General features: G+C 47.7%; 1 protein-coding gene across 3 annotated transcripts in view; it reads left to right on the forward strand.

Annotated features, from left to right (window-relative positions):
- Positions 1-20,947, forward strand: part of Tep1 (telomerase associated protein 1) — a 45,508-nt gene extending 24,561 nt beyond the window's left edge. For 2 of the 3 annotated variants that reach the window (XM_052191615.1, XM_052191614.1), the window contains exons 27-55: positions 51-230; positions 667-759; positions 2,183-2,315; positions 2,468-2,618; positions 2,864-2,997; positions 3,125-3,213; positions 3,477-3,591; positions 4,686-4,926; positions 5,091-5,208; positions 6,071-6,195; positions 6,302-6,401; positions 6,575-6,730; positions 6,861-7,073; positions 7,265-7,418; positions 7,530-7,742; positions 9,064-9,224; positions 9,579-9,692; positions 11,136-11,243; positions 12,598-12,730; positions 12,913-12,989; positions 13,070-13,199; positions 13,591-13,727; positions 13,868-13,992; positions 16,495-16,638; positions 16,785-16,881; positions 19,606-19,711; positions 19,817-20,034; positions 20,155-20,259; positions 20,716-20,947. In XM_052191615.1, coding sequence (XP_052047575.1) covers positions 51-230; positions 667-759; positions 2,183-2,315; positions 2,468-2,618; positions 2,864-2,997; positions 3,125-3,213; positions 3,477-3,591; positions 4,686-4,926; positions 5,091-5,208; positions 6,071-6,195; positions 6,302-6,401; positions 6,575-6,730; positions 6,861-7,073; positions 7,265-7,418; positions 7,530-7,742; positions 9,064-9,224; positions 9,579-9,692; positions 11,136-11,243; positions 12,598-12,730; positions 12,913-12,989; positions 13,070-13,199; positions 13,591-13,727; positions 13,868-13,992; positions 16,495-16,638; positions 16,785-16,881; positions 19,606-19,711; positions 19,817-20,034; positions 20,155-20,259; positions 20,716-20,838 — 3,993 coding nt within the window. In that variant the 3' untranslated portion in view covers positions 20,839-20,947. Of the gene's footprint in view, positions 1-50; positions 231-666; positions 760-2,182; positions 2,316-2,467; positions 2,619-2,863; positions 2,998-3,124; positions 3,214-3,476; positions 3,592-4,685; positions 4,927-5,090; positions 5,209-6,070; positions 6,196-6,301; positions 6,402-6,574; positions 6,731-6,860; positions 7,074-7,264; positions 7,419-7,529; positions 7,743-9,063; positions 9,225-9,578; positions 9,693-11,135; positions 11,244-12,597; positions 12,731-12,912; positions 12,990-13,069; positions 13,200-13,590; positions 13,728-13,867; positions 13,993-16,494; positions 16,639-16,784; positions 16,882-19,605; positions 19,712-19,816; positions 20,035-20,154; positions 20,260-20,715 lie in introns of those variants that run through there. The other variant, XM_052191616.1, reaches the window with a different exon arrangement.
- The last annotated feature ends 2,714 nt before the right edge of the window (positions 20,948-23,661 follow it).

The following is a 23,661-nucleotide window of genomic DNA, read 5'->3' on the forward strand; positions in this document are numbered from 1 at the left end:
TGTTCTGTTTTCCCCCTCTACTTTTCTGTTCCTTTGTGCAAATGTCACAGCGAGTACACCTGGTGCTGAGTGTGTCCAGTGACTCAGGCCTGGGCGAGACCCTTCAGCAAAGTCAGGGTGCCTATGTGGTGGCCTTGGGCTCTTTGGTCCCATCTTCAAGGGCTCAGCTTGTGAGAGAAGAGCTAGCACTGTATGGGAAACGGCTGGAGGAGTCACCTTTTAACAACCAGGTTGGACCCAGACCAGGGCTTGTGGGGGTGTGAGGTGCATCAGGGAGTTATGAGGGTGTAGCCGCTGAGGCCACTAGCTGTCATCTTAGCACTGCCTTTTGGATTTCTCCAGACCTCTCTGGCAGGGGAAGTTGTTCATAAGATAGAAAGCTCTGAGGTTTCATAGGACCACCCAGGGTTTCCATGGTGAATAGTCCAACCTGGGGAGGATGAGTGGAATTATGGCTGAGGGGTGCTAAGCCGACTGGAAGCTTCCCGGCAGGATCTAGCTAGGATTAGGAAAGGGGTGTGTATTTTGAGGTAATGTTATATGCCCACCCTTTACTTAGACTCAGAGGAGTAGACACTTGACAGTCAGCTTGGTGCTGTAGCAGAGGCAGCTGTGACAGGCTTCCCTAATCTCCTGAATAATGCTGAATCCTCCACATCTGTCCAGATGCGGCTGCTGCTGGCCAAGCAGGGTTCAAGCCTGCCGCTGTACCTGCACCTCGTCACTGACTACCTGAGGCTTTTCACACTGTATGAACAGGTTAGTTGTTCCTTATCTATAGTCTTACCGCATATCCCATGGCTGTTGGCCTTTTTGGACTCCATTCCTCATCCCTGCCTACCCTTGTTCCCTTGCTGTTGTTATGATAAAACACCCTGTCACAAGCAGTTTAGGAAGGAAGGCTTTATTTGGTTTTGGCTCACAGTTGGAGTTTATAGCCTGTTGTTGCAGAGTTGTTAAAGTGGCAGGAGCTTGGAGCAACTGGTCACATTGCATCTGCTGTCAAGAAAGAAAGAGCAGCTAAGCCGGGCAGTGGTGGCGCATGCCTGTAATCCCAGCATGTGGGAGGCAGAGGCAGGTGGATTTCTGAGTTCAAGGCCAGCCTGGTCTACAGAGTGAGTTCCAGAACAGCCAGGGTTACACAGAGAAACCCTGTCTCGAAAAAAACAAAACAAAACAAAACAAAACAAAAAAAGAAAAAAGAAAAAACTATAAATGCTGTGCTCAACACACTTTTAATGTGGAGGATATCAGCCAAGGGAGTGATGCCACCCACAGTGGATAAGTCTTTCCACCTCAAGTTCCCAGGACATGAGCAGAATGAAACCTGATTCTTGACTAAAATATTACACAAGTATTCCCTATCCTAGTTTTTGATAAAGTGCTATTGCTCTCTGAAACTTCTGGTATACTTTTTTTTCTTAGTTTTATTTCTATTGCTGTGATGAAACACTGACAAAGCCTACTTCAGGGTAGAAACACGTCTTCTTCACAGTTCACAGATACAGTTCATCATGGCCAGGGAGTCAGGAAGAGCTTGAATCAGGGAACAGGATGAACGCATGCTGCCACTCAGCTTTCTTACATTAAAAATATTATTGAATCACACATATTTTCTTTTATGTGTGAGTGTTCAATATGTATATGTATATGTATATGTATATGTATATGTATATGTATATGTATATGTATATGTATGCACTGTGTATATGCTTGGTGCCCAGGGAGGTCAGAAGAGGGCATTAGATCCTCAGGAACTGGAGTTACAGATGGTTGTGACTGTCATGTGGGTCTGGGAATTAAACCCGAGTCCTCTGCAAGAGCAACAAGTGCTCTTCACTGCTAAGTCTTCTCTCCAGTGCCTCAGCTTTCCTTATAGTCCAAGGTGCTCCAGGGAGTGATGCTACCCACAGTGAGTAGGTCTTCCTCAAGATATTTCCCCACAGGCGTGGCTAGCGGCCTATCTTTCAGGTGGTTGAAAACTAACGCTACCCATCACGCCATCTTTCATCTTTTGCTGCCTTTGGTCACCCATTCCCTATCTTTACTGTTTCTCTTTACCTTTTCATTCCTTCCTACTGTAGTTCTTGCTGCTCCGTCCTCTCTTGTATTGCCAGAGTCACCTGTCTGCGCCGCCCCCCCCCCACCCCCCCGACAAAGCGTCCTCTTCTTTCCCTCCCAGGTGTCTGAGAGACTTCGAACCCTGCCCGCCACGCTCCCACTGCTGCTGCAGCACATCCTGAGCACCTTGGAGCAGGAGCATGGCCACGATGTCCTTCCTCGAGCTTTGACTGCCCTTGAGGTCACGCGTAGTGGTCAGTGATTGGGGAAGGATGGGAGGCTGCGGGCTCAGCTGTCGGCTAACCTTAGTTCAGCTGGGATGGTAGCCAGAGATGCCAGGAGGGCTCATGTATAATGGAGATGGGCTCCCCGTGTGGTTTGGGCTGCCAAGAGTTTGCATTTTCAGGTCTGACTGTGGGCCAGCTGCATGCTGTCCTGAGCACATGGTTGATTTTACCCAAGGACACCAAGAGCTGGGAAGAAGCAGTGGCTGCCAGTCATGGTGGAAACCCTTACCCCTTGGGTCCTTTTGCCTACCTTGTCCAGAGTCTGCGCAGGTAATGGTGCCCCAGCTGATGCCTCAGCAGCCTCACCCTGCCTCCAGTTAGGACGTCTTAAGATTCTTTCTTCATCCCACCCGTTCTTTGGTATAGCCCCGCACTCGCCTCCCAGGTCCTGAATGCTACTCTTCCGGTTTCCAATCTACAGTGGGAAGGCCAACACATTGCTGTGCCAGCAGCGTGTTCACTGCCTGGCTCCGTTTCTCCTCCCTTACTCTTCTCCTCTCTTCTCTTGAGGACAGTTTACTAGGGGAGGGCCCCGTGGAGCGCCCTGGTGCCCGTCTCTGCCTCTCTGATGGGCCTTTGAGGACAGCAGTTAAACGTCGCTATGGGAAAAGGCTGGGGCTGGAGAAGACTGCGCATGCCCTCATTGCAGGTGATTGCAGCCTCAGTCAGCCAGGGCAGGAGAATGGGCCGTGGACCTGGAGGTCATGAGCATACACTGGCCACTGGGTGGATGACTCTGCTGCAGCCGTAAGCCGTCTCAATGTCTGTTCTTGCAGTTCACCTCTGGAAGATGTGTGATCCTGATGCCTCAGGCACCTTCCGAAGTTGCCCCCCTGAAGCGCTGAAAGATTTGCCCTACCACCTGGTGAGTCCCGGCCCCCCTTTAGTTTCCTTAGTCCACGCATCTGCTTGGGCTGTTCTTAGATTGCTCTCCCCTTTCACACCAACCCCACCCACGTCATTTAGCCCCTTACTCCCTCTGCCATTGAGTTTTCCTGCTGTCCTCCTTCCGGTTCTTTCCCCAGGCCCTGGGTGTAAATCCTACATGCACAGGCGTGGTCGAACGCTAGCCTGTTCCTCCCCACCAGCCCCTTTACATTCCTAACGAATCCAATCTGCTCTCCCCAGCTCCAGAGCGGGAACCATGGTCTCCTTGCAGAGTTTCTTACCAACCTCCATGTTGTAGCCGCTTACCTGGAAGTGGGTCTGGCACCCGACCTCTTGGAGGCTCATGTGCTCTATGGTGAGATAAGTCACTGGATTCTTTCTTTTGAGATATGGGATACCCTGCTCAAGGGGAGGTGTACACCACAGCCAGACTTCCATTCCAACCTCAAAATGCCCCAGATGTAAGCAAATGATTCTTAGGAAACCCTTTGACCTGGACCTCTTCACTGGAAGTTTCTCAGTATATACTGTACAGTAAATTATCTAGGAAGTTGGTTAAAATTTCAGATTCTAAGGTTACAAGATTTCACTTCCCTAGGTCGTCTGTGGAACCCAAAGCTTTATGTTTTGAATAGGTGTTGCTGATGTGAAGTTTAGAGGGTGATACTCGCTTAGAGACTTAAAAATTTAAATACACCGAATCATTATACTTGGTGCTGAGGTTGATGGAGTCTAGGCAGGTTTCCTAACAATACTGTGTTTTCTGACCCCCACTCCCTTGGTATATGTATGTGTCTGTGTATATGTGCGAGTATGTGTATGTGGATGTTTGTGTGGTTTTGTGGGAGTGTGTATATGTTTGTGTGAGTATGTGTGTATTTGTGTGAGGATGTGTATGTGTGTGTATGTGTGTTTTTGTATGAGTGTGTATACATTTGTGTGAGTGTGTGTGTGTTTTTGTATGTGTGTATGAGTATGTGTGTGCAGTGTGTGTGTATGCACATGTGTTTGTGTGAGTATTCTATGTGTGTTTTTATATGTGAGTACGTGTATTTGTGTATGAGTATGTATGTATGTGAGTGTGTCTGTCTGTGTGTCTGTGTGTGCGTGTGAATATGACACACAGTCACCTACAGAGGCCAAAGGAGCTGTTCGTTGTCTGCTGTTCTCCACCTTACTCCGTTGGGAAAGGGTCTCTCACTGAATCTGGAGCTCACTGGCTTTGGTTAGGCTGATGGCCAGCAAGCTCGGTGGTTCTCCTGTCCGCCCTGCCCCACCCTCAGCACCAGCACTGGGGTTACAGGTGCATGTGGCCACACCTGACTTTTAACGTAGTTGCTGGGGATCTGAACTCAGGGCCTCACGCTTGTGCAGCAAGCTCTCCTCCAGCCCATGGAGTCATCTCCTCAGCTACTCTCAGTCTCTCTCTCTCTCTCTTTTTAAAAATAGCCTCCTTAAAGCCTGACACCAATCAGAAGCTCCTGGAGGCAGATGCTGCTGTTTTCCATACCTTCCTGAGACAACAGGCTTCACTCCTTACCCAGTATCCTTTGCTCCTGCGCCAGCAGGCAGCGAGCCAGCCTGAAGAGTCACCCGTTTGCTGCCAGGCTCCCCTGCTCACCCAGCGATGGCACAACCAGTCCACACTGAAATGGATTAATAAACCCCAGACCTTGAAGGGTCAGCAGAGGTAAGACCCTTGAGCCTAGCTGTGGTAAGCCTTTCAGAGAAGAAGGCAGGACAGACTAGAATCACCGCGAAGAGAGGGAGGTGCAGACACCGAGATGCAGAACTTCATTCCCTTCCACTTTCTTCCCCTCAGTTCTTTTCTCCCTATTTTTTCTTCCTCTCTAGCTCGTCTCTGACAATTTCCTCATCCCCAACCGCTGTGGCCTTCTCCCCTAATGGGCAAAGAGCAGCTGTGGGGACCGCCAGTGGGACAATTTACCTGTTGAACTTGAGAACCTGGCAGGTATGACGCTGAAGGCAAGACAGAATGACTGTCAGAAAAACCCTCATGTACTGCCCAGAAGGTCTAGGCAAGCCAAGCACACCCTTAACACCCTGCTTGATTCAGCAATGTTGTTCAGCTCATATCAAACTAGACATCTTGGTCAAAGGCTCATTCAACAACAGCTGGGCATGATAGTTCACACTTGTGATCCCAGTATCAGGGAGACTGGGGCAGGAGGCTTGTGAGCTCAAAGCCAGCCTGGGCTTTCTCTTAAGTACAAGGTCAACTGGGACTGCATAGAGCAAAATGAAACCCAAACAAGAGGTGTGACTGTGCAACTTCCGTTCAAGGAATGTGGTGACTTAGGATTTAGAGGAACATGGGGCTCAGAACCAGGACCCAGTTGTTGACATCATAAAATCTGTGAGAGTTGTGTATACAGAGGAGAACCTTGGACGGAGGAAGGCAGGCCTTCTGGCTTACACAGGGAGCCTTAGAAAAGACACAGGAAAGAGTGGTTCTGTAAATGGCTGTGCATGGTTGCAGCAGTGGGTACTACCAGACTGGAGAGAGGAGACAGCCACAGCTTTCTCTTCTTACCCAAACCACCCCCTCACCCCTGTGCACATGCACGTATGTAACACCTTTTCCCTAGAGCCCTGAAAATCAGTGGTATGGGGTCTTGGAGTGAGAAATGGTTACCCCCGCTTTGATTATGAGGTACACGTGCACCTGTGTTTGGGCCAGGAATGTAGACAGGCAAGGACTTACACCCCTTTGTCTTGGCCTCCTTTTTATGGCTTTGGCCCGGAATGGGTTGGGTTTGGAGGACCAAGAGGGTCCAGTCACCTGAGCCACACTTCCCAACTGGCCGTTTCAGGAGGAGAAGGCTCTGGTGAGTGGCTGTGACGGGATTTCCTCTTTCGCATTCCTCTCAGACACTGCCCTTTTCCTTACTACCTTCGACGGGCTCCTGGAGCTTTGGGACCTGCAACATGGTTGCTGGTAAGAGCTCCCATGACTCTGAGTGAGAAGCCCTGAGAGAAATGAGGGAGGAGGGAGCCTAACTGCCAGAGGACCCCAGGACCCTGACTTTGCATTCCTGGGGCAGGATGTTCCGGACCAAGGCCCACCAGTACCAAATCACGGGCTGCTGCCTGAGCCCAGACCGCCGCCTGCTGGCCACTGTGTGTCTGGGAGGATCCGTAAAGGTAACACAAAGGGAGCTCAACCAGGAGCCTAGAAGGACTTTGTTGCTCAGTCCTGTCCTAGGCAAGCCTTGCTGAGGCAGGGGACTAGATAAGATAGCCCCCAGGCGCTCCGGGGCTGAGAGGCTCTGCCATTTGTGTCCAGCACCCCGATTTCTCCTCTCTTTCTTCTCCAGCTGTGGGACACAGTCCGGGGACAGCTGGCTTCCCACCACACCCATCCCAAGTCTCTAAACTGCATTGCCTTCCACCCAGAGGGGCAGGTGGTAGCCACAGGCAACTGGGCTGGCAGCATTACCTTCTTCCAGGCAGATGGACTCAAAGTCACCAAGGTAATACGGTCCTGTGTCACTCTCCAGGAGAACACACAGGACCAGTGGAGAATGACAGCTACAATCCATGTTGCTTTGAGCCCATACTGAGTTCAGGCTCTGTTGTTTCTATCTTTATACCCACGTCTAGGAACTTGGGGCCCCAGGACCGTCTGTCCGTACTCTGGCATTCAATGCACCTGGAAAGGTTGTTGCTGTAGGCCGGATAGATGGGACAGTGGAGCTGTGGGCCTGGCAGGAGGGCGCTCGGCTGGTGGCCTTCCCTGCACAGTGTGGCTGTGTCTCTGCTGTTCTTTTCCTGCATGCTGGAGGCAGGTTTCTGACGGCTGGAGAGGATGGCAAGGCGAGTTTCCAGAGGCTCTGTGGGTTCAGGGACACAGTAGCGAAAGTAGGGCTGTATTCGAGTAATGCTGGGGCCTGTGGTGAGGGTCCTGGAGGAACTGGGATGGTGAGAGAGAAGTCTTTCGAAGGAAGATGTCATGGGGTGGGGCTCACAGTGGAGGTAAGTACCTTTAAACTTTTCTTGCATCCTAGGCTCAGTTATGGTCAGGATTCCTGGGCCGGCCCAGGGGTAGCCTGGGCTCTCTTCCTCTTTCTCCTGCACTCTCTGTGGCTCTCAACCCAGACGGTGACCAGGTGGCTGTTGGGTACCGAGAAGATGGCATTAAAATCTACAAGATTTCTTCAGGTATCAGAAGGGGAGTCAATGGGTTTACACCCTTGGAAAGAGGGTCCCTACTGCCTCATTCCTTTCCCCAAATGTCTTTTTTTTTTTTTCATGTACTCTTCCATTTTCTAGGTTCCCAGGAGACTCAGCATCAAGAGCTAAATGTGGCAGTGTGTGCACTGGTCTGGCTGAGCCCTAGCGTTTTGGTGAGTGGTGCAGAAGATGGATCCCTGCATGGCTGGATACTCAAGGGACACTCCCTTCATTCCCTCTGGCTATTATCGAGATACCAGAAGCCTGTGCTGGGACTGGCTGCCTCCCAGGAACTCTTGGCTGCTGCCTCAGGTACTACTGAGCAGGTTATAGAATCATTGCTTTGGAATATGCTGGTGTCACCCTTCAACTTACTATAATTATGCATGCATATCAAAATCCATGCACATACAGTGTCTATTTGCAACAAAGTGTCAATTTGTCTATTTAAGATGCTTTTGAATGTGTTCTGTCGAAGATTCCGTTTCTTATGCAGCTGGGGCTTCTAAAGGAATGGCCTCTGCTTTGTCCCTCTGGGGTTTTAGTGCACTGTGGGGAGTCCACTCAAGAAGCCCTGGACTTTTGGCTCCTTTGCTGTCTTGCTCTTTTGCTAGGAAATTGCCTTTGGTCCTAGGGAGTGCTTGATCCCACTTTCTCCAGGAATTTTTAAGGCTTTAAAGCTGGTTTGTTTTTTGTAAGTTTAGATTTCTGTCCCATGTTTAGAATCTATGCAAGTTCTTGCCCCATATTGGGTGTCAATTATTAATGTCATTTTAAAAGGGTGACAGTATTTCTCTAACCTTGACTAACTCCCAAGTCATTGAGACAGAGACTATATTTTTATATTATATGCTTACAACACTTAGCTGGGTTATTAATGTACTCTAAACCTCTAACCTCATCTGGCTATGATACTTGCCAGTATCAGAACAGTTTAATATTGTTCTAGCTCTCTCTGCTTTCAAATGTTTTCTCCCATGCTGCCTCTCGCACACACTCCTTATGGTTCTTCTGTCTTGCTTCTCCTCCTCCACCCTTCCTCCTCTTCCTCCTCCCCCTCCGTCTCTGTCTCCACCTCCATCTCTGTTTCTCCCTCTCCATCTCCCCTGGCTGGCAAAAGTCTAGTCCTAGTCTCTCTTCTGCTCAGCTATTGGTTAATCCACTTTACTGACAAGTCAGAGAATTAAATGAGGATCCATGTTTGCATAAACTTGAAACAGGAGATACTTGGAATAAACATTACAATGCTATGTCTAGATTGTAACTAGATATGGGCAATCAGAGAAATCAGCATTTGAATAACACAAGGATCATCTTTACACAGTGCACAAAAGCATTATGGCTACAGTACTCCTCTTACATAATTATTCTAGACTGTTTCTAGGGGGAGGAGGAAGAAAGGGAAGCAGAGGTTTGGTGCTCACAGATGGTGAGGTGAAAGTGATTGACTGTGCTGTGTGTGGTGACTGACCGCTGCCCAGGACCTCTGCACGTTCTGGTGACTCACCACCCCACTTCCTTGGAGTTGTTCTCGGGTGGGCGCTGGGCTCTGCTCCTGCGGTTTCCTCTGGCTCCCAGGCCAGTCTTGCTTCTGCTTTCAGAAGGCATTTCCCTTCCTGTTTCACTGATACAGAGGACTTCACTGTGCGACTGTGGCCTAGACAGCTGCTGACACAGCCGCATGTGGTAGAAGAGTTGCCCTGTGGTGCTGAACTCCGGGGACACGAGGGGCCTGTGTGCTGCTGTAGCTTCAGCCCTGATGGAGGCATCTTGGCCACAGCGGGCAGGGACCGGGTGAGTTACAGAAGGATGAACCCCCATGGCCCCACAGTCCCTCCGATCCTAGATTCCTGAATGGTCTATTTCCTACTGCTTCCTTGAACTTTTTGATCCGCCAGATCTGCAGGTGGTTCTACCTGCATGCCTTACACTACTTTCTCTCTTCTTTAAAACTTCCTGCTTGAAACCCTGTGTGGTGGACCCTACCTTACTCCCAGTACTTAGGAGAACAGATCATTAGCTAGGGAGGTAGTCCAGGGCCAGCTTAGGCCTCAGGAGACATTGTCAGAGAGAAACAGCCTCTGTCTGAAATGGCTTTGGTATTCTTATGGTCTGTGTCTTGAAGGATCCCTGTCCTTACCTTCCCAGAATCTCCTCTGCTGGGACGTGAAGATAGCCCAAGCGCCTCTCCTGATTCACACTTTCTCATCCTGTCACCGTGACTGGATCACTGGCTGTACATGGACCAAAGACAACATCCTGGTGAGTGAAGGGATGGGAAAGAGTAGGCAGGGCCCAGCACGCGTCCCGAGGGAAAGCAATAATCTCCCTTTCAAACTTTTTCTAGCATCTATTAATGATAGTCATGGAAACCTTTGCTGGGTGTGTATATAGTCTACATTAGGTTTGACAAAAGCTCAATTATATTATTACCATGATTGCTCTTTATGATACCCTGTAAAGTAGACCCTACCCTTATGTCTCCTTCCCAGAGAAGAAAATTGACCCCAGAAAAGCCTTTTCAAGGTCATGCCAGGGATAGAGCTGAGCTAATCAGCGGTCTTTTTATTTAAATTCCTTATGCTTTTGTGTGCATCTGTGCACATGTGCACATGGATGTGCCATTGTGCCATGATATGCACATGGGGGTCAAACGACAGCTCGCAGTACGCAGTCAGTGCTCTCATTTAATATGGCTTTCTAGGGATCGAACTTAGGTCAGTAGGCTTGGTGGAAAGCAGCTTTGTCCACTGAGCCATCCTACCATCTCGCAGCCAATAAACATTCTGATAAGAAAGCCCCTTTGCCTTTTTGGTGTTGGGTATTGAACCCAAGGCCGTGCACATACTAAGCAGGTGCTCTACCATCTAGCCGTTCCTCTAGCCCAGTGGTTAACCTTCCTAATGCTTTATTTAGCCCTTTAATATAGTTCCTCATGTTGTAGTGACCCCCAACCATAAAATTATTATTATTTTTAAGTATATCTAAGTACACTGTAGCTGTCTTCAGACAGACCAGAAGAGGGCATCTGATCTCATTACAGATGGTTGTGAGCCACCATGTGGTTGCTGGATTTTGATCTCAGGACCTCCAGAAGAGCAGTCAGGGCTTTTAACCACTGAGCCATCTCTCTAGCCCCATAAAATTGTCATTGTTGCTATATCATAACTGTAATTTTTTATTTGTGTGTCTTTGTGGATTTGTGCATGTGAGTGCAGTGCCTGTGGGGGTCAGAAGAGAACAGTGGATCCCCTGAAACCGGAGTTACAGGCCACTGTGAGCTACCTGATCTGGGGGCTGAGGAGCAAATTCACGTCTGCTAGAACAGGGCAATTTTGCAATTGGAGCCATTTCTAGCCCCAAAGCCCATGTTCCTAATACAACACAGTACTGTCTCTACAGCTTTGGAATGCCTGAGAGTGAAAGATGTTGCTGTCATTTATTTGCTCTTAAGGCATAAAACTAATCTCAGATTATTTTCTTGGGGTTTGTGATGTTTATTTCCCCATGTAGAAGTCTTATGTTGTTTTTTTAAAAAAAAACATAAGAAAGGAGCCGGGCATGGTGCTGTATGCCTTTAATCTTAGCATAGTGAGTTCCAGGCCAACCAGAGCTACATAGTGAGACCCTGTCTCAACCCTTGGCCGCATAAACAAAACGCCAGAGGAGTGTTGATGATCTTGTTCCTCTCACTTGTGACTGCAGGTCTCCTGCTCGAGTGATGGCTCTGTGGGACTCTGGAACCCAGAGGCAGGACAGCAACTTGGCCAGTTCCCAGGTCACCAGAGTGCTGTGAGCGCCGTGGTTGCTGTGGTAAGACGATGGACTACATCAGCGGTCTCGGGGAGGGCCAGGAGGGTCTGGGAGACTGGACACATTAGGTATCTAATCTCAATGGCGAATAGTAAGATTGCGATACTTGGGACTGGGGTACGGTGTTGGGCTGGTGGTCGGTGTCCTGGGTGGCATGTAAAAGCACATCCTCTCAGTGTTGTGAATTTCTGGCAAGACTTTCCGAGCCACTCAACTGCGCAGTTCTGCATCCCTCGTCCCTTTACATCTTCCGAGTCCTCGATGTTTACCTTCCCCTCCCTGGAGGGAGCTGGAGGTCTCAGCCAGGTATTTTCTAAGTTCTTGGTGTCTGAATCAGGAATTAAATACAAGCACGCACAGAATGGGCTGGAGAGATGGCTCAGCATTAAGAACACTTCCAGAGGACCTGAGTTCAATTCCCAGCACCATGTCTGTCCAGGGAGACCTTGAAGCCTGTGCCCTCCTTGGGCACCTCCACTCATGTGAACTTGCCCCCCCCCACCACACACACATTAAAATTGTTAAAAAGCACATGCAGATTGTGAAAGCAGAAAGGTTATTCAAAGCAAAATAATACATAGGTAAGATATGCTGCCTCTGGGCAATGATGGTGCATGCCTTTAATTCCTCCAGCGCTCTGGAGCAGAGGCAGGTGGATCTCTGTGAATTAGAGCTCAGCCTGGTCTATAGAGTGAGTTCCAGGACAGCCAGGCCTACACTAAACAAACAAACAAACAAGCAAAAAGATGTGTCATCCTGAGTGAAGGGCCCCAGGTTGTTGGTTAGGGCTTCTTGTATAAGGTCTGAAAGAGGGAGGAGCTTGATTGCCAGGGGTGTAGGGTCTGAGTGATTCTCTATTCTTATCTACAGACTTGGATTAAATACACTTTTTCTTGCTGCTTATGTCATTTACCACACTGTATCTGCTTTTAATTATGTGCACACCAAACATTGACCCAGATTGCTTTATTACATATGCATGTAAAACCAGTTCAGGCCAGATCACTCCCACTATCCTCATACCCAGACAGAAGACAGTATGATTGGATGGAACCTGTCTATGTTTGATGGGTATTAGCAGGAAGAGAAATGTATTCCATTGTCCAAAGAGAGGAACATGTGCAGCTCTGTGCAGATGGGGGACTGGGGCTGCTGACAGACTGTTTGGAGAGGGGAGTATGCTTAGTGCATGTAGGGCAGGGTCTCAGGCTACCAGGAGAATTATTACAAGATAGTTGTATGCACATTCAAGCTAGTGCAGTCCCAGGTTGCTGAACTACTTCCTTTGCTGTCTGCCTCATTTCCCATGCCCTGCCCGCTGTGACTGTCCTCTGACACTGTGATCTGGGGACAGGAGGAACACATTGTATCTGTGAGCCGGGATGGGACCTTGAAAGTGTGGGACCATCAGGGTGTGGAGCTGACCAGTATCCCTGCCCATTCCGGACCCATCAGCCAGTGCGCAGCTGCTCTGGAGCCCCGCCCAGGTACCAACTGGTCAGCCTTTCCCCTTCGACCCCTTTTATTTCCTCCTCTTCCATTTCCTGTTCCTCCTTTTCAGTACTAGAGATTAAGCCTAGGACTGGTGCTTGCTAGGCCAGCCCTTGGTCTTAGGCCTTTGCCCCTGGGCCTAGCCATTTCTTCTGAGTTGGTTTCCCTGTCTTTTCAGCTGGACAGCCTGGATCAGAGCTTCTGGTGGTGACTGTTGGACTGGACGGGGCCACAAAGTTGTGGCATCCCCTGTTGGTGAGTTCTCTGCAAGAAGTGGCGTGGGGAGGCGATAGAGAAGGTGTACGGGACAACCTCTGCAACCCTCTGCTTCCTAGGTGTGCCAGATACGTACCCTCCAGGGACACAGCGGCCCTGTCACAGCAGCTGCTGCTTCAGAGGCTTCAGGCCTCCTGCTGACCTCAGATGACAGCTCTGTACAGCTCTGGCAGATACCTAAGGAAGCAGGTGACTAAGGGGGAGAGGGAGGTAGCATAAGAGAAGGTGAGCGGAACAAGGAATGCCTTGTTATCCTTATAATTAATATATCCTTAATTGATTAATTAAAATAAATTAATTAAATAATTAATATAATTAATTATCCTTATAATTCTTTATCCCATGCACTCATTCAGTAGCACAGATGCTCTCTCTCTCTCTCTCTCTCTCTCTCTCTCTCTCTCTCTCTCTCTGTCTTAGCTGGCCTAGAACTTGCTATGTAGACCAGGCTGGCCTTAGACGCAGAGAGATGCACCTGCCTCTGTATCCCTAGTGCTAGGATTAAAGGTGTGCACCGCTATTAAGAGCTCTGTGCAGTGCTCTTAATGTATCTTAATGTATCCTTTCCTCTCTTCTCCAGATGATGCATACCAACCTAAGAGTTCTGTGGCCATCACTGCTGTGGCGTGGGCACCGGACGGTTCAATGGTGGCGTCTGGAAATGAAGCTGGGGAACTGACACTGTGGCAGCAAGCCAAGGCCGTTGCTACGGCACAGGTGTCTTGGTCTCTGTGAATTCTGTCCAGCTGTGTGTTTAATGGAACCTCCGTGGGTCGGAGTTTTGTCTGCATGTCTGGGAGGGGAAAGGTTTATGCTTGTCCCTCAGAAGTACTGAACTGAACTGTCTTCACTCACAGGCTCCAGGTCGCATCAGTGACCTGATCTGGTACTCGGCAAATTCATTCTTTGTTCTCAGTGCAAATGAAAACGTCAGCGAGTGGCAAGTGGAACTGAGGAAAGGTTCAACGTCCACCAAATCCAGGTGAAGCAAGGCGGCACTGACGGCAATCCTACAAATACCTACGATTTTGTTATGATCCGTCCGTGTCTGCTCTCCAGCAAGGCTGTGATAGGCTGTCAGTGCCCTGGCTTTATCAGTTGTTTTCAAGTTGCGTTTATTGATCTCTCTGTGTATGTGACAAGGAATTGGTGCAGCAAAGTCATTTTGCTTTATACTACTTTATTGGTGATAGCACCGTTGGAATTGTTCTGAGGGAAGTTAGCAAAGTAGTGCCTTTATAATCTTCCCCTGTGTATTCAGAGGTCCAAGAACAATCTGAGGGAACTGGCTCACCTACCAGCATGTGGTTTCTGTGGATCATAGTCAGGTGGTCAGGGTTGTTGGCAAGAGCCTCTACCCACTGAGCCCTCTCACCTGCCTTGGTCTAGTCAGTTTAAATGAATAATTATTTTTTTAACATTTACTTATTTTATTTATGAATACACTGTAGGTATCTTCAGACACACCAGAAGAGGGCATCAGATCCCATAACAGATGGTTGTGAGCCACCATGTGGTGACTGAGAATTGAACTTAGGATCTCTGGAAGAGCAGTCAGTGCTCTTAACCTTTGAGCCATCTCTCCAGCTCCATGAGTAATTCTTAAATGCTTATTGGTGACAAGTTCTGGGCCAGACAGTGTGGTACCAATGACTTGTTTTTTTATTTATTTGTTTTGTTTTGTTTTTTTCAAAACAGAGTTTCTGTGTACTCCTAGATATCCTAGAAATTGCTCTGTAGATCAGGATAGAACCCAGGGATCCACCTGCTTCTGCCTCCTGAATGCTGGGATTAAAGACATGTGCCAGCCACCGCCTGGCTTTAGTGACCAATCCAGCTCAGACAGCCAGAGGGTCTCAAGGGAGGGAGGATTAAAAGAAAAGACAATTAGACAGCTTTAGAACAGGACTCCAAGCCTGGAGGTTAATCCCAGCACTTGGGAGGCAGAGGCAGGTGGATTTCTGAGTTCGAGGCCAGCCTGGTCTATAGAGTGAATTCCAGGACAGCCAGGTTATACAGAGAAACCCTGTCTCGAAAACAAAACAAAACAAAACAAAAAACCAAACAACAACAACAACCCCCCTCAAAACCAAAAAACAAACAAACAAGCAAAAAAACAATAACACGATTCCAGCTAGTGCAGAAGCTGAGGCCGGTTTATTTTTTTTCCATTCTGCTTTTATATCATTCTAGGTACATACAAAGAATAGGGTCAGTTCTTAGATCAAAGACAAAGCCATTAAGGCAATAAACCAAGTAGTCAAACGAGGCAATAAACAAAGTCCCATGGCCTCTGTGTCTAGGGGCTTCTGAGGATGACCATGATAAAAGGAAGGCCATACATTCCTCAGCTGTGTTTACCCTGAGCCTACTTCCTTGTCCTAGCCCAATGTCAAATTCCTGCTAAATTCCTAGAAGTCTGCACCAGGAACTCTCCACACTTATTCTTTTGGGGTTTGATGCTGGGATCAAGCAATACCCCAGGCATGCCAAACACATAGTCCAGCAATTGCTCAATGCCTTGCTCCATGATCTGAGTTTTAGAGCAGGAACATGGTGGTGGGAAAGAGGATAGAGTGGGAAAGAGATGGTGAAGGTTGGGAGACCTTGTACAGCTCTGTTCTGCCTCGTAGAAAGGCATAATGATGGGCCTTGGCCTGGGCTGTAGACAGGAGAAGGAAAGATGCAAAAGTGAGTCTGTGGTGAAGGTGTCGTGGGGAGTCCACCAGAGAAGACTACTTGGACATGGGTCTAAGCCAATAGAAAGTCTTTATTAGCTGGTCAGAGACTACCCTGGTGTCCAGGATCCCAGTGTAGCCCTGAGCCTCTCTCAGGGTGAGCTTTTAATCACAGAAAACATACCCTGGGTTGATATATTTCAGTTAACAAGAACGTTAGCCAGAAGCAGAATTACAGAAGCCCAAAAGCAAAGTTAGTACACTTAGATGCTTTCGCAGAACTATGGAATTTGATAGATTAGGTCTTTGTTTTTTTCATTTTGGCTGGTGGTGTGGTTTGCATGCTGAGTTTCCTGGCCTAAATAGCACTGCCTTTATGGAGTCAGTTGTGCTGAGGTCTGGAAGCCTGCTAAGATCTGGGGTCCAGTTGCAGAAGGAAGCATCCACAGAACTCACTGGTGGAAGCAAAAGACAGCAATGTTAGAGAATCTCCTTTTGAGTAAGTAAGGGAGAATGATGGTGGATGTTGATATAAGAGAGACAGGTGTTGGGGATATAGCTCAGTGCTAGAGTGCTTGTCTTAATCCCTCCAGAGGCTCTGGGTCTGATCCCAATATGAGAACAAACAAGTGTGCACACACACAAAGGGTTAGGAGCAGGATATCTGGGGCTGGTCAGTCATTGTGTTTTATTCTTCATTCATGAGAAGAGTATGGAAAGGTACGTTCATGAGAAGTACTCGAGACTCTGAAAGGTTAGCTTAAGAAGTGTCCTTCTCTGGTTTGTGTGTGTCTTCTGCACTACAGTCTTCATCTGAAGAGAGTTCTGCAGGAGGACTTGGGAGTCTTGACAGGCCTGGGCCTGGCCCCTGATGGCCAGTCTCTCATCTTGATGAAAGAAGATGTGGAATTACTACAGATGAAGCCTGGGTCTACTCCATCTTCCATCTGGTAAGATCTGAAATGCTTTTTCCTCTTGTGTTGAAAAGAAGAAAAGTGGTTTAGTGGTTACCCCGAGACTGAGTCAGACTCGGTGAAGCGCTGGGGTCTTGAAGAGAGGCAGTCCTGGGCTCAGTCTCTTACTTTCTTGCAAACAGCAGGAGGTATGGAGTACGTTCCTCAGTACTGTGCACCAGCAAGGAGTATGGCATGTTTTACCTGCAGCAGGGGTACTCTGGATCACTTACTATATTGGTGAGTCCTGTTTGGATGTGTTAAAACAAACATTCGTGCAGAACCAATGCGTTTGAACGTTGGAACCCATCATGGAGGGTGAGGGGAGGAAAGGCAGGTGGTTCCACTGCTCTCATCGATGGCCCTGGCCCTAGAGCAACTCTCCTTTAAATCTTTGGATGCTAAGTGTCCATGTAAGATTATTTTTTTAATTCTTTATTTACATTCCAAATCATTTCCCCTTTCCTGGATCCCCCCCCTTCCCCAGAAGTCCTATAAGCCCTCTTCCCTCCCCCCCCATTCCCCCATCCACCCCTTCCCTGTCCTGGTATTCCCCTACACTGCTGCACTGAGCCTTTCCAGGAACTCTCCTTCCTTCTTGTTGGGCATCATTTGATATGTGCATTGTGTCTTGGGTATTCCAAGCTTCTAGGCTAATATCCACTTATCAGTGAGTGCATACCATGAGTGTTCTTTTGAGACTGGGTTACCTCACTTAGTATGATGTTCTCCAGCTCCATCCATTTGACTAAAAATTTCATGAATTCATTGTTTCTAATGGCTGAATAGTACTCCATTGTGTATATATACCACATTTTTTGTATCCATTCCTCCATTGAGGGACATCTGGGTTCTTTCCAGCTTCTGGCTATTATAAATAGGGCTGCTATGAACATAGTGGAGTATGTGTCCTTATTGCATGCTGGGGAATCCTCTGGGTATATGCCCAGGAGTGGTATAGCAGGGCCCTCCAGAAGTGTCATGTCCAGTTTTCTGAGGAATCTCCAGACTGATTTCCAGAGTGGTTGTATCAGTTTGCAAACCCACCAGCAGTGGAGGAGTGTTCTTCTTTCTCCACATCCTCGCCAACACTTGCTGTCTCCTGAGTTTTTAATTTTAGCCATTCTGACTGGTGTGAGGTGAAATCTCAGGGTTGTTTTGCTTTGCATTTCCCTAATGACTAATGATGTTGAACATTTCTTAAGGTGCTTCTCAGCTATCCGAAGTTCTTCAGGTGAAAATTCTTTGTTTAGCTCTGTACCCCATCCATGTAAGATTTCATTGTATAAAACAGAGTTGTGTAATTTTTTAAAATCAGAAGCCTAGGAGGTCTTTCTTTCACTCTTCCTTTCTCTCTCATTCTTCTCTCTCCCTCCCTCCTTCCTTCTTCCCTCCCTCCCTCCTTGCCTCCCTCCCTTCCTCCCTCCTTTCCTTTCTCCCTCCCTTCTTCTTTCCTTCCTCCCTCCTTTCCTTCCTTTCTTCCTCCCTCCCTCCCTCCTTCCTTCCAGTTGTTTTGAGACAGGGCTCATTATATAGCCTTGACTGACCTGGAACTCTCTGGCATCTGCTTGCCTCTGCCTCCTGAGTGCTAGATGTGTGACACTGTGCTTGGTTCTTTTTCATATTTAATTTTTTTTCCTCACGTGTGTGTGTGTGTGTGTGTGTGTGTGTGTGTATGTGTGTGTGTGTGTGTGTGTGTGTTTTGAGGCACTTGCAAGCCATAGTATGTTTGTGGAAGTTAGAAGACAACTTCTTGAGGTGTTGAGGTTGGTTCTCTTTCTACTGTGTGGTTCTAGAGATCAAACTCAGTTGTGAGGCTTGCTGATACACTCCTACCTGCTGAGCCATTTCTCCTCTCCAGACTTTCTGTGCAGCCTTGGCTGTCCTGTCTGGGGGCTAACTCCATAAAGCAGGCAGACTGGCCTAGAACTCAGAGATACACCTCCCTAGTTCTGGGATTAAAGGCTTGTGCCACCATGCCAGGCCTGTCTCCTAGTTTTCTTAATTGTAAATTTTTTTTTTGTCTCTGTCAGTATTAGCATTTTGAGGTCAAGGGCTACATTGTGTCTCTGTCATGGTGCATGGTGCATTACCTCATAGATGCTTTACACTTAACCGATTGGGGTTCTGTCAGAGCTAGATTTCATTCCCAAGATTCCTGAGGTCTTTTGTTTCTGGTAGTTTAAGAAATCCTAATCTGAGTTGGGTGGTGGTGGCACACAACTTTAATCCCAGCACTTGAGGCCAGCCTGGTCTACAGAGTGCGTTCCAGGACAGCCAGGGCTACACAGAGAAACCCTGTCTCAAGAAAAACAAACAAACAAAACAAACAAACAAACAAACAAGAAATCCTTATCTGATACCTACTAAAGTTACCTACAAAGTCTGTCTAGGAAGCAGTGATTCTGTTCCTAAATATGTGCTTAAGTGAAAGAAGTTTACATAGTCCCCAAATACCAGGCACAGGCACGTCTGTGTCAGCCTAATTCAACATAGCCAAACCTGGACATGTAACTCTAAATATATAACTGCATGACAGAAAAAGCAGAACAGGACACTGAGTGTTGACAAATACAGACATGTCGTTCTGCAGAGGAAACCAGACACAAGCATGTCCACACATGTCCACACTACAGAGATCTCACTGAAGTAGAGTTTGTAATAAGTGGAGTACATTATGACACTAAAATCTGTTGCCAGCTTTGGGGGCTCTCCTACCGGCTGGGACTGGGCATGAGAACATCAGGATGTTAGAAATGTCCCATATCTCCACCCAGGGGGCTGCACGGCTGGATTCTTCCATGCATCCATTTGATGCATGCACTTTATTTGTACGTGTAGTGGGTTTTTGTTTTTTTGTCTTTTGTTTGTTTGGTTTTTTATTATCCTGACTATCTTAGAGCTTTGATAGTGGAGTTGTATCATGAACTAAACAAAGTTGCCTATCCACCTATCCCTTCACAGGAGCAAAAGGAGTCAGGCGAGTTTGAAGAGATCCTGGACTTCAATCTGAACTTAAATAATCCTAATGGGTCCCCAGTATCAATCACTCAGGCCCAACCTGAGTCTGGTTAGTGGAGTAGAAGGACCAGAGTGGTCTTTCTGGGGAGGCTTAGGGGAGGCTGGTGGGTCATAAAGGCCTGAGCCCTGGCTAACTCTGCTCTTAAAATGGCAGAGTCATCCCTTTTGTGTGCCACCGCTGATGGAATGCTGTGGAACTTATCTGAGTGTACCCCAGAAGGAGAATGGATCGTAGACAACATCTGGCAGAAAAAAGTAAAGATACCTAAAACTCAGACTCTAGGGACAGATTTGTCCCCGCACTCAGAGTTGGATCACTCCATGGATAGCTGGACAGAACCCACACATTTAAAGGCACGGCAGTGTAAAAAGGTGAGCTTGGAGGGAGGGTCGTAGAGGGAGGGAGGAGGTTCTAACCCTGGCGCAGCCCTTTGCTGCTTCCGTAATTGGAAGGTCTCCCTGAGAACTCATGTTGTCCCTCTCCTCTCCGAGATTCATTTGGGCTCCGTCTCAGCCCTCCGTGTGCTTCCTGGATTGCTGGTGACTGCTTCGAAAGACAGAGATGTTAAACTGTGGGAGAGACCCAGTATGCAACTGGTAAGTGTGGGTCTGTGTGTGTGCGTGTGCATGTGCATGCAAGCCGAGAAAGGGCCGGAGCAAGAAAGCTAATGCAGGCTAAGGAGTGGCAACAAGATGGAAGTTGTTTTCTCCAATCTCTCTTGGAGTGATCTGTTTCTGTTTTGGTTTTGGTTTTGGTTTGTTTGTTTGTTTGTTTGTTTGTTTGTTTGGATTTGTTCCCCCCTCCCCCCCCCCCCAGATAGGGTTTCTCTGTGTAGCCCTGGCTGCCCTGGAGCTCACTCTGTAGACCAGGCTGGCCTCGAACTCAGAAATCCGCCTGCCTCTGCCTCCCAGAGTGCTGGGATTACAGGCGTGAGCCACTTCCACCCCTTCCACCCGGCGAGTGGCCTGTTTCTAAGGTATTGATTTGAGAGAAAGATAATAAGGAGACCTCAGGCCTATAGCTTCACCGCCCCATTTCTGTTCCTGTTTCAGCTGGGCTTGTTCCGATGTGAAGGGCCAGTGAGCTGCCTAGAACCTTGGATGGAGCCGGGCTCTCCCCTGCAGCTTGCCGTGGGAGACACACAAGGAAACTTGTATTTTCTATCTTGGGAATAGAGATGCAGAACTCAGGATAAAGATGTTGTCGCCAGATGCTGCTAGCCTGAAGACACCGGTGTCTATATTTTTAATAAGATTATAAAAATAAAGTGTTGGAGGGTGTAAAGTGTAAGTCTGGTTGTGTTCTCTAGTGGATTTAGATCAACAGGGAAGGATATGGATGTGCCTTTCTAACTTGACATTCATTCTTAGAAGAACTGCAAGAAAACGAGCCACCTCTTTAATAACAGGTACACTCCATCCCTGTGTCCCTCTCTGGCTGAAGCTCTACGGTCCCGTTCGTGTCAGAAGGAAGGAAGACTAAGAGCTAGGACAGTGCTGGGCTCTGGTCACAGACACAGCCCTCTCTCCAGAGCTAACTGGCCAGAGAGAAGCCGAGGCGCCGAAGCAGAGCGATGGGTCTTTTGACTCTGCCTTTGACTTGCTAGCGTTCATTAATAGGCTCATTAGCATTCTTGCAAGAAATCACAAACCTATTTGTCCCTCAAACTGAAGTTCGTGGAACTGGCGAGATGGCTTTGCAGTTAAGAGCACACTGGCCGCTCTGAGGACTGGATTTTGATTCTCAGTGCATACATGGTGAGTGCATACAGCGCCCTGTAACTCCAGTTCCAGGGACTCCATCACCCTCTTCTGGCCTCCATGGGCACTGCTTACATATGGTACACAGATGTACATACAGCCAAAACATTCATAGACATAAAATAAAAATAAATCTTCTCATAGAGTGTTCTTTAAAAAAAAAAAGTCAGCCTACGATGGTTCATAATCCTAGTTCAGAGGCAGGGGCATTTGGGAGGTAGATTTTGATGTTGTTTTTTTTGTTTGTTTTTTGGAGACAGGGTTTCTCTGTATAGCCCTGGCTGTCCTGGAACTCTGTAGACCAGGCTGGCCTCGAACTCAGAAATCCACCTGCCTCTGCCTCCCAGAGTGCTGGGATTACAGGTGTGCGCCACCACCGCCCAGCTGGGAGGTAGATTTTGAATCTGAGGCCAGTCTGGTCTACAGGGAGAGTTTCAGGATAGCCAGGACTGTATAGAGAAACCCTATCTTGAAGAACAAAGGAAAATGAAACCAAAATGAAGGTTATAAAGCTTACAACAAGTGGAACGGTGACAAGTGGAATAATCAGATTTACACTGACGCTTACTCACAAAGTTCTGGGCTTGAACTTAGAGATCTGCCCGACTCCTTCCTCACCTCCTGAGTGCTGGGATTAGAGGTGCGTGATACCATGCCCGACTCTGTAAACATTAAAGCACAGCATATGACTGTAGTGTGTGTTAGGAGGCTAAGGAAGGAGGATTTATCTTGAATCTTAGACCATCCTGGCCTACACAGCCAGTTCTAAGACAGCTGGGTATCTAGAGTGAGATTCTGTCTCAAAAGATGAAATGAAGGGGCCTGTGTGACGACTCACACTGGGCACCAACCTGAGTCTGCTCTTCAGAACACACAGTGGGAGGAGAACCAGAGCCTGCAAACTGTCCTGTGACCTCAGCATGCACACCATTGCATGTATACATGTGTGCGTCTCCCTGTCCCCATACACACAGCAGAAAATAAAGAAGAAAGCCTTTTCTGAGCCTCATTATGTTTCTAACATGCTAGCTTATGGGTCCGTGGTGAGAGAGAAAAGAGAGAACTCTACCTACCTCACGGAGATCTGTGCTTCACATACGGAGTAACTGCTGGCACCGACATTCTTACTCTGTAATGACACACTGTTCCCACACATTCCTTCATAAATATTAGCAGAGAAGTCACGAGGTATGCTGATGAGGAGGAGGGAGGGAGATTAAATTAGTTTATATATATATATATATTTTTTAAGACACTGTAAGACTAGGCTGATCTCCAACTTGGGAATGTGCTTGCCCCTGCCTCCTGAGTGCTGGAATTAGAAACATGGACAACCATCCCTGGCTAGGAAATTTACTTCTACCTCGTATCTGAAAGGAGAATCAGAAACAAAACCACTAACAGTAGATCTATCCCTAAGGAACTTAATGGTTGCTAATTTTTCAGCGGGGTGGTATTAAGACAGGGTCTTGAATTTCCTATGTAGTAGAGGGTGACCCTCTTGCCTCTATCTTACCAGATGCTAGGATTATAGGTGTATATTTATTTTTTCATGATGCTGAAGTTTAACCTTGGAACCACATGCGAGCCGGATAAGTAATTTTACATTGAGCTACATCCCTACCTAACTTACCTAACTTTTTGTTTTCTTTCAAATCACTTATTAAATTTTAGGTTTATTTATTTTATGTGTGTGAACGATTTGGGTGGCCTGGTGCCCACAGGGGTTAGAAGGTAGAGTTGGGTCCCATGGAACTGGAGTTACAGATGGTTAGGAGCTACCATGCAGATTCTGGGAAGCAAATCTGGGTCCTCTGTAAGAGCAACAAGTGCTCCGAACTGCTGACTCGTCCCTCCAGCCCCTTTCTTCAAATTGTTTAAGATTTACAAACCCTTCAAGAATGGTAGACATTGTTCTCAGACACCCTTCCTGTGTTTCCTCTGATGTTAACATCTCAGTTAACATTTCCACAGTATTATTAACTGAAATCTAGACACTGGATTTTGCCAGCTTGAAGGCCCAGCAATTGTTAGGTTTTAGTTAGTTCCAGATGTAGTCAAGTTGACAACCAAGAATGATCCTCACAGCTAGACAAGCAAGGGCCCTACCAACAGAGCTACATCCCCAGCCAAGAGAAGAAGCTTTGTACTTTCTGTTAGATATGAAGTTAGAATGCTTCTCACATTCCTTTCCAGGGTGAGGAAGTGCTCTTCCATTCCTCTTGGAAGTCTGTTGTG

Source organism: Apodemus sylvaticus, chromosome 8 (genome assembly GCF_947179515.1).
Source record: "Apodemus sylvaticus chromosome 8, mApoSyl1.1, whole genome shotgun sequence".
Lineage (NCBI taxonomy): Eukaryota > Metazoa > Chordata > Mammalia > Rodentia > Muridae > Apodemus > Apodemus sylvaticus.